Source organism: Acanthochromis polyacanthus, chromosome 12 (genome assembly GCF_021347895.1).
Source record: "Acanthochromis polyacanthus isolate Apoly-LR-REF ecotype Palm Island chromosome 12, KAUST_Apoly_ChrSc, whole genome shotgun sequence".
In the NCBI taxonomy this organism is placed as follows: domain Eukaryota; kingdom Metazoa; phylum Chordata; class Actinopteri; family Pomacentridae; genus Acanthochromis; species Acanthochromis polyacanthus.
The window spans coordinates 35,772,404-35,791,615 of record NC_067124.1 but is presented as its reverse complement, the minus strand read 5'-3'; the positions used below and the strand labels follow the sequence as shown (position 1 = coordinate 35,791,615).

General features: G+C 41.0%; 1 protein-coding gene across 1 annotated transcript; it reads left to right on the top strand.

Annotated features, from left to right (window-relative positions):
• The first annotated feature begins 12,662 nt into the window (after positions 1 to 12,662).
• LOC110950419 (DOMON domain-containing protein FRRS1L) lies at positions 12,663 to 18,206 on the top strand. Its single transcript, XM_022192988.2, has 5 exons — positions 12,663 to 13,211; positions 13,539 to 13,623; positions 14,444 to 14,582; positions 16,808 to 17,054; positions 17,134 to 18,206. The coding sequence occupies exons 1-5, from the start codon at positions 13,004 to 13,006 to the stop codon at positions 17,304 to 17,306; spliced, it is 852 nt and encodes a 283-aa protein (XP_022048680.1). The 5' UTR covers positions 12,663 to 13,003; the 3' UTR covers positions 17,307 to 18,206.
• Positions 18,207 to 19,212: the final 1,006 nt, after the last annotated feature.

Here is a 19,212-nt window from a genome sequence, read left to right as displayed (position 1 = left end):
TCTCATTTTGTATCTATGTGTTGCGTTTGTCTAGCCTAGCCGCGTGAGACAACCCACGGCAACGAATTTAATTCTCTGCCAGGGTGGGTCTAGTTACCCTCCATAAGGCTGGAGGCTGGATGCTCCTAAAACTGGCCGGACCAATCACCATGAAGTGTAGAGTCAGAAGGCGGGCGTAACGAAGTGACGACAGAGGCGCGACGATTCTGACAGAAACAACCGGCGCACAATAAACAGTTATCTTTCGACTCGGCTTTGGCCACAGCCCTTAAAGATTTGAAGCTAAAATTCAACTTGAAAGATAAACAAAGGACGGCACTGAAGTGTTTCATTGAGAAGAAAGACGTATTTGTACTTATGCCGACGGGATATGGCAAATCCTTAATATACCAGTTGGCTCCGCTGGTTGGGAAGCTAATGGGACTTAGCCACAATCCGCCGGCGCTCTAGGAACTCTGTCAGCCTATTCGTTGCACTGATTGGTTGTATACCTACCCAATTGCTGCAGAGTGATTTGAAAGACAACCTTTTAGCCCGCCTCCCTCCCTGTCGAGTGGCCCTAGACCCTTGCGCCTTCAGAAACATGGGGCTAGCGCGGCTAGGCTAGCATTTGTCTGCATGTCTGCATCATGGCTCTACGTGGAAAAGAATGGGCGGAGATACTGGAAGATCTGATAGTGAGACTTCACAAATATGGTAAAGGATGCAGGAAAATCCCCTAAAAATCAGTGAAGCACAGTTGCAGCAGTAAATCAGGAGGTATAGAAGGAGCCACTAATCATGGCTGCAGTGGTTGTCCTCCTAAAATGACTCCACAGACTGAGCTATTGTCACAATCCAGCTGTGAAAAGCAGACCATAGCTGCTTCAGATTTGATACAGGAGTTATCAATGGAAATCAGAGTTTCCATGACTGAAAAACTTTCCTTAACTCTGGCTTTTCTTTAGCTGGATTAAACCTTGTTAAACAGCATGAAAAGAATGCTTTTCAATATTGTGGGTACATTCTTTGGTCAGATGAAGATCCATTTGTTGTTCGCAGACAGACTCCAGCATGTTTGGTGACCAGGACTGCCACAGTGAATGCATAGTCCTGATAGCGAAGCACGGAGGTGGGATTGTGATGATTTCGAGCTGCATGAGTGCAAAAGGTGACATTTATATTTTAAATGTCTGTGGATTTACAAAAACACTGGCTGACAAGAGGACTGCAGAAGCTTGAAAAAGAGGAATATCCCAGCTTGAGAACCATCAAAGCACAAAATGAAGTGAAGTGAAAACTACGACCTGGACTCGTATGTGATCTGACTTGAATTCAACAGAACATCTTTGGATTTTCAAGAGAAAGTCAGAAGAAGCTAACCCCTCCAACAAAAAGCAGCTTAAACAGAAGTTGTTTCTGAAGACAGACAAAACATCTCTGTAGATATTTAATTTCCTCCGCACTGAGGAGGATTGAGTTCATCTTTAGAAATAAAGGTTGAAGTGGTAGAATCTCACTAATTAAAGGTGAACTGACTTTTGCTGCATTTATTTCCTACTTTGGAGCTTGTATTTTTCATATAGTAAATCTAAACTGTTAGTTTTTACTTTAATATAACAGCAAATATTATCCTGCTCAACATAGAAGTGATGCAAAGGTGATATCATTTGTAATCATTTGGCATTTAACTGATATTATGGTATACTGTCTCTACGCCTGTAACTGTGTACGTAATGGTCTTTCCCCCGGATTAGTGAACGTCTTCACACAGACAGATATCCTGACTCCCAGGTTGGTCTTCCTGGAGCAGCAGGGTGATGCGAGGGGAGGAGAGACAGAGGGAGAGGCAACAGGAGAACAGACCTCCCATTGAACTTGGCTCAGCTCCAGCAATCATTCAGCCAGTAATCAGCTGTGAGTCAGTCAGTCACACCGGCTTTAAACAAACACATTAACATTTGAGTGCACATTACACGAGCACACAAAACGCATGCTGTCATCGCGCGCGCGCACACACACACGCTTTAAAAAATGTTTTTAGTAGCTTTCGACTGCAGGTTTTTTGGAACAATTTCCATTTTTTTAACAGATTTTCCCTGTTTTGTTAAATTATAGATAATATCTCGTGAAATTACAGGAAAAAGTATTAATTTTCATTTCAACTATAGGAATAACAAAACTATAACAATGTTGACATCAAAAATCTGCATTTTTACAAATAGTAAACAGTTGTTCCTTTACAGTCTGTATTAAGATCAGTAAAATATATAATTATCTTACAGATATTTGGCCTTATATGAAATAATAATGATGTATAATTGCTGTTTATTTGATTTTGTATATATAAAGGACTAAAAATTAGTTTTTAAATAAATAACAATTGCATTTTTGTTCATATTTTACAGACATTTCCTGTTAAATTACAGATTTGTCATCAAGTCACAGAAGACGACATCTGGACAATACAAACAGAGCAAAACTATAAGTAATAGTTCCTAACACATCAAAAATCTGTGAGACCAAAAAAAAATGTAACAATTTTTACAGGCTTGAAATTAAAAAATGCTATGTTATTTTAGATAAGACATGATTTATTTTATAATTATTTATTAGGGATTGAAAAATTGTAGAAAAAAATTCAGTCATTTTACAGATTTTCCCTGTTTTGTTAAATTAGAGGTAATATCTAATAAAATTGCAAAAAAAGAAGCTATTAATTTACTAATCTAATTTACTTTATCTAAAAAATGGGCAAAACTGTAAATAATGTCCACATCAAATATTTATATTTTGAAACCAAAATTACTCTTACAGTTAAATCAGCAAAAATATAATTATTTTGAAAACATCAATTATTCTTTAAATAAAAAATCTGATATATTCAAGCCTGAAAACCTCTTTAACTGGAATTTTATAGATAATAACTAATAAAATCTGAGAAAAAGAAACCAAAAGGAGTCAGAAAAAAGTGGTCAAAACTGTAAATAATGTCCACATAAAATGCTTGTGTTTTTACATATTATACTTAATTCTGGTAAATTACACTGTTTTACTTTATTTACATCAGCTAAAAAAATCAATGTTTTACATATTTTTGCAGGTTTTTGCAGATTTTGAATGTTTTCCACCATGTTTTCAAGTATTTTTTCTTGCCCCATTGCTACCACATTTTTAAAAAATTTTGTTACCACATTTTTTATTTTCATTTTTTACAGTGCTTCCACATAGTTTAGCACCCTGAGTATTTCTGCCACACTCTTACTCGCTATATTTCTCAGATTTTTTTCTTTTCTTTTGGCAGACGGTAGCCTGGGGGGTCTCCTGGGTGAAGCTCCGCTGCTAGACTGACTGGTTGGGGGTCTTTAATGACGACTTTATGACTGGTGCAGGGCTGGGACGGCACATTTTAGTGGAAGGAGCGAGAGAGTCGAGGCAGACGTACGGTGGAGGTGGAAGCTCGACTGCTCAAAGGGCGTCATCGCACACCTTCGGCCCAGAAGCAACTCTCAGCGAGGAGAAGCCGGTCGGACCCCCACGCAGCTGGAGAGGATAACCTCCGGTGATTACACTCACTGGGGTGAATGTCAATCACCACGTCCTCCTGGATGTGTGCACGCGTGAGACAATGAACCCCTGGATTGTTGATGCGAGTTTGTACAACTCTGCATCCTCGGTGTGTGTGTCTGCGCCCGGCGATGGCCTGTTAGATTGAGCTGTCAGTCGGCAGGCAGCAGATGAAGATTAATGGAGCGAGCAAACAATAAGAGGCTGGCAATGATCATAAATATGCTAATGGCCATTATCAATACACACTGGCTGACATGCACGAGCGAGTGTGTGTGTGTGTGTGTGTGTGTGTGTGTGTGTGTGTGTGTGTGTGTGTGTGTGTGTGTGTGTGTGTGTGTGTGTGTGTGTGTGTGTGTGTGTGTTACAGTATTCAGAGATTTGGGATGGGAGGTGATGCAGGTTACTGAGTTAAAATCATCCTTCCTCCCCTTTGGGAAACACACCAGAAAAGCTGCACACACACACATCATTTTTGTGTTGTCTGCCTGATGGACGGGAGAGCCGAGCCTCCCATGTGTTATGTTTGGAGGAGGAGGAGGAGGAGGGCTCATTGAGTGGATGACATGATTGGTGTCGCATTAAAATGTGTTTATTTAGTGTTTGTGCGAGAAGGGCAGCAGATAGCGATGGTGTCTGTGCCAAGCCTCTGATTAAGACTACAGGTTGGAGCTAATGGCACAATGAGAGGCTGATTAAGAGAGGTGGTGGTGTTGGTGGGGGAGGAGGGGGAGGAAAAGAGGGGGAGGGAAAAATAAAATTTAAAAAAACGCAAAGCAGAGGGAGATAAAAGGGCTAGATAGACAGATCTATTCACTAAACTGATCATGGGGCCTCTTTGTTGTCTCGTCCCATTCTGCGGCTCTCCGGGGTCCCTCCGGTGTCTGCAGCATCTTTTAAATGCTCTTTCTTTATCTGCCTCCGCCTGCTTTGTCTTCCTCGTTGCCCATCTGGGTCATAAAGAAGAGCAGAACCGGTCGTCCACTTCATCACCCGACTCCTTAACCTCCTTCCAGATCCTTCCTCGACCTTCCTTGTCCTTTATGCCCGCGCTCCGTTCTGATGGAGGGCGTAATTTGTGTGAGCAGGGGTGGCGATGGATGGAGGGTAAAGTAAGACATGCGGAAGTGGTTATGATTGGGGCTAATGAGCTCACAGGGGACGCCGGGATGGAGGAGGCCGGCCAATGGAAGGCCCGGCTGCTCAGGTACGCCTCCCCGGAGGGTCCCCCGCCTGGCTGAGACCCTCCAGGCCTCATGGGAGTTTGTTTGTGTATCGAGTGTGGTGGTTGGTCCCGGTGGTCATTATGCACTCATTCTGCTGAGCTGGTTATTACCCCACTCCATGGACAGGGGTAGTTAAGCATTTAGATGTCGAATCACATCGGTCATTAAGTCAAGGTCACTGCTAGGGGGTAAGAAAGCAGACAGAGCGGCTTGCTTGTTGAGCTGAAAATAGAACAAATTTGCAGAAAATGTAGATTATTTTAAGTTGATTCAGCTTAGAAGTTCCCTTGCTGCTTTAAAAATGTGACTTAAATGCACTTGAGTAATTAGCTCAAAGTCATCTTATGAGCGGAACTAGTTAACTTCAAGAAACAAGTTCAGTAAACTTAAGATATTACATTGAATCATTTTGTTTACAAACAGACTTCATTTCCGTTTAAAGAGTTTTTCCTCCATTTTACACTGAGAACTTACAGCAGCAGCTGTTGAAGCCATTTTTGAGAGCCAAGTCAGTCCGTAAAGTTACTCCCAATTACAGCGAGTTAAATTAATAGTCTGCAGGCATTTGGACTGAACTGCTTTGACTATAATATATTTTTAAAAAGTGATTTAATTGTATTATACAATTGTATTTGCCAGTGGCAAACAGGGCAAAACAACAAAGACATTTACTTCTGCCATTCTGCTTGCTCGTCCACAACTAACTAGCCTCCCAGCTTTACAAGAATTCGACACAGGTGCAGGTTTTAACCAAAAGCCATAGAGGTCAACATTTCAGGCCACTGGTTTCTGGCCAGTTTAAAAGAGCCCTAAAACCAGGAGTTATATAGTCAAAGTGAAATGAATCATCTTTATTTTTGAACTGAAAAAAGAAATTATGGGGGCTTGTAAGACTTTAATTCAGGGGTATCAAACATACCCAACCTTCATTTATTTAGAGTAACTTTAACTAATATGGAGCAACTTTAATTAATATAGAACAACTTTAAGTAATGCAGAAATAGAACAACTTTAACTAATAGCATTGCAACTGTCACTCAACCATCACTCCTGTGTTCTAATGCTACATTGTGTTAGCCAATGTGGTGAAAGGCTCATTGATGATTAGAAAACTCTTGTGTAATTATGCTAGCACATGAATAAAAGTGAGTTCTCATGGAAAACATGAAATTGTATAAGTGACCCAAACTTTTGAAAGGTAGTGTAGGTCAACCTTGACTTATTTAGAGTAACTTTAACTAATACAAAGCAACTTTAATTCGTTTGGAGCAACTTTGAGTAATATGGAGCAACTTCAACTAATATAGAGCAACTTTAATTATATTGCACCCATCAAATGCTACATTGTGTTAGCTAATGGTGTTGAAAGGCTAAATGATGATTAGAAAACCTTTATGCAATCATGTTAGCACATGAATAAAAGTGTGAGTTTTTATGGAAAACATGATATAGTTTGTTTGACCCCAAACTTTTGAATGGTAGTGTAAGTCACTATGCTCTGTTTTACCGGTCTGGCCCACTTGAGATCAAATCTGGCTGCATGTGGTCTCTAAACTAAAATGAGATTGTCACAGCTGCTTTAATGAACTTGCCGAAATATGGAAAAGCTAGCTGTCTAAACTTCTTCCTGGTGTTTTACACTGCACTGATAGTGGAGAAGTGTGTGTGAACAGGTGTGTGCGGCGACATTGTGTGTCTCATTACCATGCATCGGGTGTCAGTGTTGTCCGGGAGGCTGAGCCTGCCCGCATTGCTCCAGGGGGCAGTTATAGATTACTGGCTGGAGCAGGCCGGGGCCGAGGGGAACCCAGAACCCAGCACTGAAGGCTGGGCATGGCTCTCAGCTCATCAGCCCGTCCTCCAGAGGCTGCGGAGCTTAACCTGGAGCAAGGCTCTGATTAACCAGACTAATGACAGTGCAGCCCCCAGCTCCCACTGCCCAACACCATAATCACTGCTCAAGGCCTCGGCCGGTCAGCGCCTCTATATGGAGAGGAAGCAGCGTTACAGCTTAATGGATAAGTCCACTGACAACAAGCGTTTTAAGTCAGCTGTCAATACGAGCTTTGAGTGCCTCTCGCTTTGGGAGGAGACCACCGTGTGGAAGGAGCTCAAATACATTCATCTGTGTTTGCTGTAAATATGAAGGAGTTTGTGTACATGTGTGCGAGGTGTTTAATGAGCACTGATCGATGCCTCGTCTGCGCCTCCTTATCTCTAAAGCAAACATTTAATCGGCACAATGGAAGTGTTCAGCCTTCGGTACACAGAAAGACCCCAACAGACAAACAGCACAAACCAAACCGTGTATGCTAATAAGACAAACACAGACATGCTTTTGTTCCAAGTCGCCGGTAAGTGCAGCAAGCACATCTTTGGAGTGCCTTTGTGGGAGCTGGGAGGTGACAGAGGAGCATGCCAATAGTGCTCACTGTCCTCTGTGAGGAAAGGGATTTCTGACAAGTCCTAAATGAATCCCTGGGGGAGGGGAGGCCTGCAGCTGGACCTGCTTTATGACTGTTTGTGAGAGAGAGGTGATAGCTCGGCGTTATAAGCAGGACTCAGTCGATAAGTGATCTAGAGTCTAGAACGAGGGAATCGTGCTGAATTTAGATGGCACAGTTAGAAAAGAACTGCTTTATGAGGGAATCTACATTTCTACTACACATACAGTACAAACTAGTGAGTGTTAGAGCAGAAGGAATGAGACGAGAGAGAGGATACAGCTAGCTTATTGCACATTTTTTTCTCAGAGAAAGTCCAAAACTGCCCCTGTATTGGTCGATATTTTTATTTGCTTTAACCAGCTGAACTCCAAAAGTCACCTACGGTTTGAAAGGCTTCTTATCTTTGAAAAATCACCAAAAGTCAAAGTCAAAGTCAGCTTTATTGTAAATTCCTCAATATGTACATGACATGCCAGGGATCAAAATTGCGTTACTCTCTCTTCGTGCAACATTAGACATTAAATAAACCCTTAGAAGGTCTTGGGATAAAAAAAATACCAATTTAGAAATATAATATAAAAAAATGATGAAAAAGGTCAAAAACTAAGTAACAGTAACAACTACTACAACCTCCAGGCAACCAACCTACCACACTAAAAACTTTAAATTTTGTCAATGATTTTTGTGCAATTGGGCAACCCTGCTATTCTTTTCGACGCATTATCCATTTTATGGACAGTGTTTGCCTTGCTGCGCGCAAATGTTCCAACAAAACTATTCCATCCGTTGCTATTTTGAGGAAAAACCAAAGCCACATCCTTGACTGGGATTGCTTTAAAGAATTACGAGCAAGTCAGAGTCTTTCCCCCTTTAACAGACTGATTAATCAAATGCAACCAGAACATTATGTACTACAGTGTGGGCTAGATTAATTACAAAGTAGTGCCGCCCTACAAAAACCCAGCTTTTTCATCTATTTGCCTTAAAATGAAAACATAATTAACAAAATTAACATCATGCTGTGTTTGAAAAGTCTTGAAACTAGCAGTTGAGACCATAAACTGACAAAGAAAATGTTTACTGTGGTAACAAACTTGTGTCCTTTTCTTACAGACTTGACTTGATTTGGAACCAGAGGAGTTGCCCCCTGGTGGCTGTGAGACAGAATGCAACTTTAAGGTGACATCCATGTTTTATATCCAGCCTGTGTTGGAAAAGAGGCGTTGAGGTGAAGAAGCGGTGGTCAGTTTTCAGTCCACAGAGGCTCTTAATGACGGACAGGCCTGACTAAGCCGTCCGCATGGCTGCTGATCCCCCATCCAGGGCTTTGCCTTGTGCATCCTACAGTGTGTACTATTTCCCTATTAGTGTGTGCGTGTGTCATTACAAGTGGCTGGTTGACGGCTAAGCAGCAGACAGATCCGCGCTCATAGCAGCTGTGTTTCTGAATGGATCCAGCAGCCATTGTTCTGCTGTCACTAACTCGTCTCTCAGGCCCAGGAGACACACCGCTGACATTTACCAGACCCCCCCCTCCCACCACAACCCTCCTTATCACATCCCCTTCCTCATTCTCTCTCTCTCTCCCACCGCCTCCATAGAGCCCCTCGCTCGTCCTCCCACCGCCTGTCACTCCATCTCCCCGTATGGCTGCGATGTACAGGGACAGATGTGTGTGGATTCGTGTGAGACGGAGTGAGTGTTTGTGTTAATGAGTGGCCCTTTAAGGCTATTAAGCTAAGATTGGTACGCCCAGAGTCCCTCATTACCCAGCAAGCATTGCCCCCCTACACAGAATGGTAATTGGGAAGGTAGAGGGAGAAAGAGAGAGAGAGAGAGAGAGAGAGAGAGAGAGTCAGAGCAGAGGTAGAGGTGGAAATAATAGGAGGATAAACAAGGGATAATTGGACGGATCGAGACCGAGAGGGGCGATTGATCAGGTTGATTTGTGTCTGAGCAGAGAGGCACCTTCAAAGGTTAAAGGTCACGCTCTCTTGTATGTTCGTCACACACGCTTTACATGCATCACTGCCACTCCTAAGACCCCAACCTGACATGAGCGTAAAAGCAGAAAACATGCAACACCATTTATAATCTTCACCGAGTGTTATATTAAATATTCTATATCAAACTTTCTGTGGTTATTTGAAAAGTGTTCACACTGTCCGGCTGTCTGTTTCTGTGTGCGATTATGGATGTCAGTAGGACTTTAATCTCTCCAGCAGTCGGTATTTGCAGTTTTGGGATCAGTGTAGCATCAGCATCACCCACAGGATGTGAACGTGAACAGCAAAGTCATCCTGCTTTATTTTTTGTGCGATTCTCACCAGCTGAAAGCGTAAAGCCTCAAGGATTTTCCTCACTTTTTGACAAAATACTAAACAAAAACACAACAACTGAAAGAGCTTTTTGCATTATATATTGGATTTGTTTAGGTATTTTATTCATTTAGCTTAAATCTGCTGTCCTAACATACTTAAATGCGTTTCAAAATCAATTTAATGTTGCACGTTAGATTGAATTCTAATTCCAACTCCCTTTAATATGTTCTGTTAAGCTACAGTTACAGTTCTGAGAATGCAAGCTACTGAAATCACCCATGAAATATCAATAAATTGATGAGTATTTCGAGAAGAATGATAAATTCATGATTTTTATTGTCACCTTGCTTTCTTTCGTCGTGCATTTTTGATAGTTTGAAAGCGACTGCAGTAACATTCTGTCAGATGGTGCACAATCTTCAGGCTTATTCTGCACTTAAGTGTTTTTACAGATAAAATAGAACTACTGTGACTTATGAGGATTTCTTCAGCTGTTTTCCTAATAATTCACAAACTCACTGAGGCAAGTTAAAATACAACAAATAAAATTTGTAAGACGCAGAGTGTATTGGTGACAGTCTCAGATATGACAATGTATCAAACTTTTGGTATTTTTAGACAGAACACTAAATTAAACTGAAAAGCAGAAAAGATTGTGTCGATAATAACCTGAGCAGAGACTCCAGACAACCTGAGAAAGTAGTTAAATCATGGAGTAATGTCGCCATCAAGTGGTCAGACTGTGTACAACCACAGCTGACTTCAAGAATGCTGGGTTGTAGATTTGCGCTCTTGTTTTTTTTCTGTCAATATAATACATATTTATCATTCTCACTAAGGAAAAAATTCATGTCTGCCTAAATATTGTGTCTGGTTAAGAAATACACCATAAATTGTCATGTTGAATTTTGAGTTATGGTCAATTTTTATTTTACCAGTGTAACTCTTGGGGCTAAAAATACCGTTTAAAAGCGACAAAAGATGACAAGACATCGTGTTAAAGATAGTAACTGTAAATTTTCAGATGTTTTAAAACCCTTTTACTAAAGATGTGGTGTCCAGAATTAATCATACTCTTTGAAATTGTTGCATATTTTTGTAAAAATGCTGCTTCTATGCATTTCAAAACATCTTTTTGGTTTAAGCAACGATGTGCAATTAACTAATAACTGACTAGAGAGTTTCTGCATCAGTTTTTCTCAGTTTTTAGTGTATTAGAACACTGTAGCACATGTAAAAATCGCAGGATCATATATTTAGACCTGGCATTCTGAGTAAAAATGTAAATTTTATCAAAAAAGCAATATAGAAATAGTTGTAACCTATGATTAACATCTCTAACACAATGTTTTTTTCTGTCCCTTGTAACTTGTTTGTCATTTTAAGCCAAAAGAAACATATTCACCAATTAAAAAAAAATCCCTATGAATCAAAATCTGGTACACATGAGAGTATTTTGGGTTTGACTGTTTGTGATCACCTGCAGTTTATACAGCAAATGTGATAAAACTTGTGGTGACATAAAATAGAGAAATGAAGGGGACATGCAGAATCTTAAATATATAATGCAGTCAGGAAGTGAATACAAGGCAGCACAAGCCTCTATAAATGTTTAAACTGCATCTAGATTTGGACCTGCATACAAATACACACATTACTGAGTAGTGGTACACATGTTCCAGATTATTGTTATTATTTTTAATTACAGCAAATAAAGTAAGAAATCAGGAAAAATTAAACAAAAGGGCGCACTGACCTACTAATACCCAGGGACTTGGTGGCCTTTTTATGTCAAAAATGTCGCACTATTGATGTTACAATTACAACTGAAAGTGTGACTGAACACACAACCTGACAAAACAGTATAAAAAAGCCAAGTAATGTGCTTTATTTTAGGTGACTTTATTACGATGTCTCTTAGAAATGTTCCCAGCTACAGCCTTGACAATGTTGATGATCTCATTTCCAACTATACCGTAATATATCATAATATCAGGAGTTAAACTGAGGTTTTTTGAGGCAGAGAAGCGTTTTTCCAGTGAGTTTAGGGCTTCATAGATCACACAGCAGTACAGACAGTAGAAATAGGGATGATTTCTGTCGTAGAAAGTAAAATGTAAGTAAAAAATGGCATGTCAGAGTTATTCATACCCTCTAAAAATGTTGCAAATTTTTGAGAAAATGCAGATTCTATAACATTCTAATGTGTCCGCCATATTCAAAATTAAAATAATTTCCTTTTTTTAAATGTTTTGTTTTGTTTTTGCTTCTTGTTTTTCTCGGATATGACTGTATAGCCTTTATACATCTTATTACTAACTACAATAAGCAGCTCTCTCAGTTATGGACAATGACGGCGGCTAACTGAGCACTTTGGCTTCAATCAAACTAACTAGTAACCAACTGGAGAACTATTGCATCGACTGTTGTCAGGTTATTGTTTTGTTTATTAAATCACGCTTTCAGGTATCTCTGCATTTCTGATCAGTGTCTATTGTTCTCTTATGCATTATTTGTCTGTATTCTACCTGAACTCCTGACCCTGGTTGAGACAGACGCCCATCTTCCCCGAGCCTGGTTCTGCTGAGGGATTCGGGGCAGTAAAAGCGAGTTTTTTCTTCATAATGCTGTACAAATGGAATCAAAAAAACACTTCGGATAGGGTTTCTCTATAGAATTTTGTGAGGGAACCTAACCTTATTTAGAGATGTCTTATGAACTGGTGCTATGAAGTGGAGCTGAATTACATATAATTTTGAACATGATAGAAATGACAAGGACAGGGAGTGATATACAATGTGCATTTTCTCAAAAATCTGACACTATTTTAGGGAGTATTTATAAATCTTGACAAATCATTTGTAGTGCATGTACAAGCAAATCATGTTAATGGTTAAAATGTATCACTAAGAAGTCTAACTTAATGTTTTACTGCCTTTTGTCACTTATTTATGTCATTTCCAGTCAGAAAAACGGACAGAAAGTCACTGTAAATCTAAATTTGTCACTCTTATGGATAATTTAGGGCTTGACTGTTCATGTGTTGTTTAAACTGCAGTGTTTAATTCATTTGATCGATCCCGTTAAAGGCACGTAGCGGCTGCTGATTGGACGCTGCTGTGACTGACAGGATGCAGGGAGGAGGGCGTCTGGACGAAACCATTCATCCGGACGAGGAATATGTAGAGATTAATGAACACCAGCGGGCATCCAGATTCGGTTTTCAGGGAGGATTACGGCCGTGTATCTGAATTAGATGGTAAGATTATGAATCTGGGTAATTTGGAGCTGGATTAGCCTCCTGATCGCATCCTCACATCCCTGCGAGCGGACAGGATGCGGCTGTGACGCTGCGATGGATACCTGCGAAGATACAGAAATTCAAACCGCAAAAGGGACGCGAATCGATCCGAAGTCGGGTTAGTGTTTATTATCCATAGCTTTTTGTTTCATTTCTTCGGCCATGATGATTTCCCTGAGGAGCCTCGCTCAGCTGCTGCTGCTGCTGCTCCAAAGCGGATACCGGGGGGTCGCGCCGAGCCCAACCGACGAAGGGGCGCTCCGGACCGGCCACGGGGAGCACGGAGAGCCGGGCCACCAGGAGCCGCACAAGGACTCCTACAGCACGTTCGCCTCTGAGTTTCTGGAGTCCAGATATCTGTCGGATGACGGTAAGTATAATCACAGGTGGTGGTTTGTTTACATGTACAGATACCCCTGCTGGGTATTTGGTCCAACCTGAATCCTCTGCATGGGGCCTTTCAGCACCCAGGCCAGCTCCACGGTGGCAGCTGCCCACCCCCTCCTGCTGCAGGCAAACACACACACACACACACACACACACACACACACACACACACACACACACACACACACACACACACACACACACACACAGTGCAGATGGCCTCTCCTTGGGCTCCTCAGCTCCTCATTTGGCCCTTTTTTTCATTCCACTGATACCTTATTTTGTGTAATTTCTTATTTCCATCCTGCAGGTTATCCCTTCCCCACTGCTCCACCAGTCGACCCCTTCGCCAAGATCAAAGTGAGCGACTGCGGAGTAACCAAAGGCTGCATAAGGTTAGAAAACAATGCTCTTCCAGCACATCGCCGCCTCCGTCCTCCTTGAAAACAGAGCTGGAGTGCAGCTGTGTTTGATATTCCCTCTGGGCTGCTTTATCCTAGATGCAGTGGCCTGACTTCACAGAGCTGCAGCTAAAACAGGGGAAACTCTCCGCTGTCTAGTCTTTGCTCTCCCCTGAAGCCTAAATGAAATTGATTTTAATAAGTGTCCTGGTTTGTTTGCAGTGGCGGAGAGAGACAGTCTGTATTGGGGTGGCCAGGCTGAGACATCACTCACACTGGGATGTCACAGTGTCTCGATTGCAGTGTAGCAGCAGAGGGGACAATGCAAACATGTCGGAAACATCAGTAGAAAACAAAATTCAATCAGAAATTTTCATAAAAACTGTTGATATTGTACAGATTCTTTCATTTGTCCAAATTCATCTATTGCACAAACTTCTCTGAATGTGGAAAATAACACTATTGCACAAATCTTTATATTGAAAAACAATGATCTGCACCAATTCTACCATAAATGGATACTGATAGAAGAAAACATGATATTGGACAGATTTTGTGGTTGGCCAGAACTACTAGGCTGAATGCTATGCGGCTGTGCTGTAAAACTATTTCCATATAGGCTACAACGGCCAAAGAGAAAAGGTTTTGCAAAGAAATTTTGCCAAAAAAAGTGAATGTAACGCCACTTTTTTGAGCATGTATGTTGTTTAGAGCTTATTTTATATAGGTCACATGTTCTCTTCTGAGCCTCAGTAGTCTGTAGGGCCTTTAAAGTAAAGTTAATAAATGTTTATATTTGTCTGTCCATGTCCAGATATGGGAAGCCCGGGTGTGATGCAGAGACGTGTGACTACTTCCTGAGTTACCGTCGCATTGGGACAGATGTGGAGTATGAGATGAGTGCAGATACAGACGGCTGGGTGGCTGTAGGATTCTCCTCTGATAAGAAAATGGTGAGGAGCTGCACAACCTTTCCAGATGTTTAGACTGTCAGAACAGACTTGAGGCAAGACAGCACAACACATATTTGCCCCAAATTAATAACTGTGACTTGTAGTGTCTTAAACAAGCGACAAAAAGCAGTAAAACACTGAGTTAGAGATGTTAATGATGAATGCTACTAAAACACCATGTTTACGATTATTCATTCCCTTAAAATTGTGGCCAGTTTTTGAGAAAATGCAGCTTCTATCTCATTCCAAATGTTCCTGGTAATTTCTATCTTGTTCTCGAGCGTTCTAATTCACTATGAACAGAGAACAGCTGATGCAGTCGTTCTCTAGTCAGTTACAAGTCATCACTGAAACAAAAGAGCTCAGTGTCTACCTCCAGTTTCACATTGTTGCTACTCACAAGACGTTTAAAGGCTTATAAAGTCATATTCAAGTGTTTTCAAGGTCCACTGCGCACAGTTTGAAGCATGATGAAAAAGTCTAAGGAGTTCCACACTGTGAAACATGTCAAAGAGCTGCTAGGAAGACAGACGTGAGCCCTGCACTGGAAGAATGGTAGAAGACAAGAAGAATCCAAGGATCAGCACCAAGAGCATCCTGATGAATGTGAGCACTTCTGGTAGCAACATGTCCATCAGACACTCCAGCAGACCAACAACAAGGCTGGTCTCCATGGATCAGACCAAGGAGGACTCCACTTCTCCAAGACAGACACACTAAAGCTCAGCTGGACACAGAAGAAACCTGCTGCTCATCACATCTATGCTGGATCACATGGAACTGTTTGGACGCAAAGAAAGGAGAAGCATTCAAGGCCAAGAACAGCATCTCCATGGTCAAAGATGGTGTAGGGAATGTGAGGCTTTGGTGCTGTTTTTCAGGCAGCTTGGTCAAAGTAATAATGGATTAGATTTATATAGCGCTTTTCTAGGCACTCAAAGCAATTCACAATGGATCCATTATTAATTCACTCACACATTCTCACTCTGGTGGTGGTAAGCTACATTTGTAGCCACAGCTGCCCTGGGGCAGACTGACGGAAGCGTGGCTGCCAATCTGCACCTACGGCCCCTCCGACCACCACCAACATTCACACACCACTGTGAGAGCAGCACTGGAGGCAAGGTGGGTAAAGTGTCTTGCCCAAGGACACAACAGCACATGACTAGGCTAGAGCAGGAATTGAACCGCCAACCCTTCGATCATTGGACAACCTGCTCTACCACCTGATCCACAGCATCAAGTAGACAGCATCATTAGAACAGAGAAAACATTGAGATTGTGGAGGAAAACATCAGGCAGTTTGCTGAAAAACTGCTCCTTGGGCAGCATTGGAGCTTCCAACAAGACAATGATGTGAATCATGGAGCCGACGTGGTGAAGAAATGGTGAAGAGAAAAGAAGAAGCAGAGTGATGGAGAGGAATCCTTCAAAGAGCTGGAGATGGACACTTGGAGGAACTAAATCCCAGTGGAGACCTGCAGAAACACTGTTAGACACTAGAACTATATAGACTTTGACACTGATTACTGATGAAAAAGTATGACTAGTTTTGGACAAAAATGCATCAAATTCACCATTACCATCTCTAACACAATGTTGTACTGTCTTTTGTCACTTGTTTATGTCATTTCCAGCCAGAACAAACTTGTTGGTCAAACAAAATTTGGCAAAAATAGGATATTTTAGGGCTTAACTGTATGTGAACAATGCAAATTTAAAAGGTCTTTGGCTATTTCTGAATCAGAAAACAAGAAAAACAGACATTTGAAATAGCCCAGGAAGGTGACTTTATGGATCCAACTTCATTTCACCAACTTCACTTTACAACGAGTGTCTAAAAAATTGTTATGAAACACTGCATGTCCTTGTTTAAACAGAAATTCTTGAGTGAATTTTTGTTACCTTTGCAGATAAGTTTGTTAGTCTAATTTTGCATCAAATTCACCATTACCATCTTTAACACAATGCTTTACTGTCTTTGGTTACTTGTTTATGTCGTTTCCAACCAGGAGAAACCTGTTAGTCCAACGAAAATCCCCTATAAATCAAAATTTGGCATAGGTTGTGAGTAATTTGGGGGGATTAATCATATGTTCCGTCATTGGTTTATGGCACAAAACACTGAGATTATGGCGTCTGTCTCAAAAACTGTCCTTTATTTTGGATCTGCTCTGTTTAAAGTTGCATTTTGGAGTAAAGTTCTTCATCCTTCGTTGCTTCAGGGAGGCGATGACGTCATGGGCTGTGTCCACGACGACAACGGACGCGTTCGGATTCATCACTTCTACAACGTCGGTCAGTGGGCCAAAGAGATCAAGAGGAACCCAGCTCGAGACGAAGAAGGAATCTTCGAGAACAACCGGGTGACCTGCCGATTTAAACGTCCGCTATACGTCCCCAGAGAGGAGACGCTGGTTGACCTACACCTGTCCTGGTATTACCTGTTCGCATGGGGACCTGCCATCCAAGGTGAGCATCTAGCCTTAGCATCTAGTGTTGCTGTTTTTGCAATTCATGACATCTTTCAACATCTTCTCCTTCCCGACAGGCTCCATCACGAGACACGACATCGACAGCCCTCCAGTCAGCGACCGCATGATCAGCATCTACAAGTACGAGGACATCTTCATGCCCTCCACGGCCTACCAGACCTTCAACTCTCCCCTCTGCTTGTTGCTCATAGTAGCTCTCACCTTCTACTTGCTGATGGGAACGCCATAAAGAAGCACAACAGAGCCAAGAACAAGAGGGAGGAGAAAAGGAAGCAGCAATAAGGAAACTAAAGTTGCCATATCTATCTGAAGCCACATTCAAGTGTGCAGTTTGCACAAAAACAGAGACAATATTAGATAATTAAACACAATAGGGTATATATTCACTACCTATACAGAGGATTATTAAACTCATACTGTAGAGATGTCGTGTACTGGTTTGAGGATAAAACAACAGAGTAGTATTAGTTTAAAACAGGCCAGTTATTTTCAGTATTTATGATAGCTTCCAAATATATAAACAAAATCTAAATATAAAAAGTATGAGGATGTCACATGCCAGTAGATAAATCTCACTCTTCTTTGAAACACTGCATGCTCTGGAAAATCTGGGAGTGATTTCAGCAACCTGCTGTTCACCAATGACTCATGCTGAACTTGGCGAAAACACAACGGTTTTCTGAGGACGAAAGCAAAATAAAAAAGCAGCTCCAACACACTCCTCCTGCTCTCTCACCCTGCTGTGTGGATAGCAGCAAAGACAGAAAGACGGTTTGCTGCCGTCAAATATTTAGTTTCCGAGGTTTTAGGAACTACAGTATGCATTTACCATGTAAAAGATCTTCATTAACTTCCAATATTCATGTTTGGTTCGCCTCATTTCTCCAGAATTTCTGTTATTTTTTGCTCTTCCCCAACCACAGAGACTGTGTTGTTCATCAGTACTGTGGCACTGTGACTGAGTTTAACAAAGACAGACTGATACAAGAGTTCCTATTGCCTGCACAAGCAATAACACACTAAACAGGAGCAAAGTGTGGACTGTAAAACATTTTGCTTGGATATTATTTTCCCCAGGTTCTAACTGTAGCCTTTTGACCTGTATTAAAAACGCCTGAATATGTTAAAATGTCTCCCACTGTAACAATCTGTCATAGTTGCATTTATTATCAACAACAAACCTTTAAAGAAATAATAATAGTGTATGAATAGAGTAAAAATAATTATATGTAGGGTCTTAGTGCTCATCTTGCTAAGGACACATAGTGTAGATGGTTATTATAGGTGTAGATTTCAGAGTGGGCCAGATCAATGTAGTAATCGGCTTTGGCCAAAATGTGTTGTTTTCATGTCAGCTTCAGTAACATAGATGCACAAAATTCCTAAAAAATCCTCTTAGAGCACTGCTGTGCTGTTTGATAAACTCTGAACGCACACATAATTTGGAAAATAAGCAGAAATTTTGCCGTGACACAAAAATTACTACATTTCTTTTAAGTGATATATGATATTTATCATTGACATAAAAAAAAATCCCATATGCACATTTAAAAGAGGTTACTAGTTGTTTTAAGGGCTTCTTTCTTTGTTTTATAGGATAGTATAGTGCATTAAAGTATAATATAGGATAGTATCATATAATATAGTACAGTGCATTAAAGTATAATATAGGATAGTATCATATAATATAGTTCAGTACATTAAAGTAGAGTAGAGTAGAGCAGTGGTTCTCAACCCTGTTCCTCAGGACCCCATGTCCTGCATGTTTTAGATGCTTCCCTGCTCCAACACACCTGATTCAAATGACCAGCTCGTCATCAGGCTTCTGCAGAGGCTTGATGACGAGCTGATCATTTGAATCAGGTGTGTTGGAGCAGGGAAGCATCTAAAACATGCAGGACATGGGGTCCTGAAGAACAGGGTTGAGAACCACTGGAGTAGAGTAGAGTGGCATCAAATGTAACAAAATAGAGTGTGGTATAGTATAGTGTAGTAAAATATAGTACACTGTAGTGTAGTATAGAATAGGATGTAAAATTTACTATACTATGCTATACTATACTATACTATAGAGAATAGTATAGTACCTTATAGTATAGTATATACTTTTGTTATGCAGATAAGATAAAAACAAC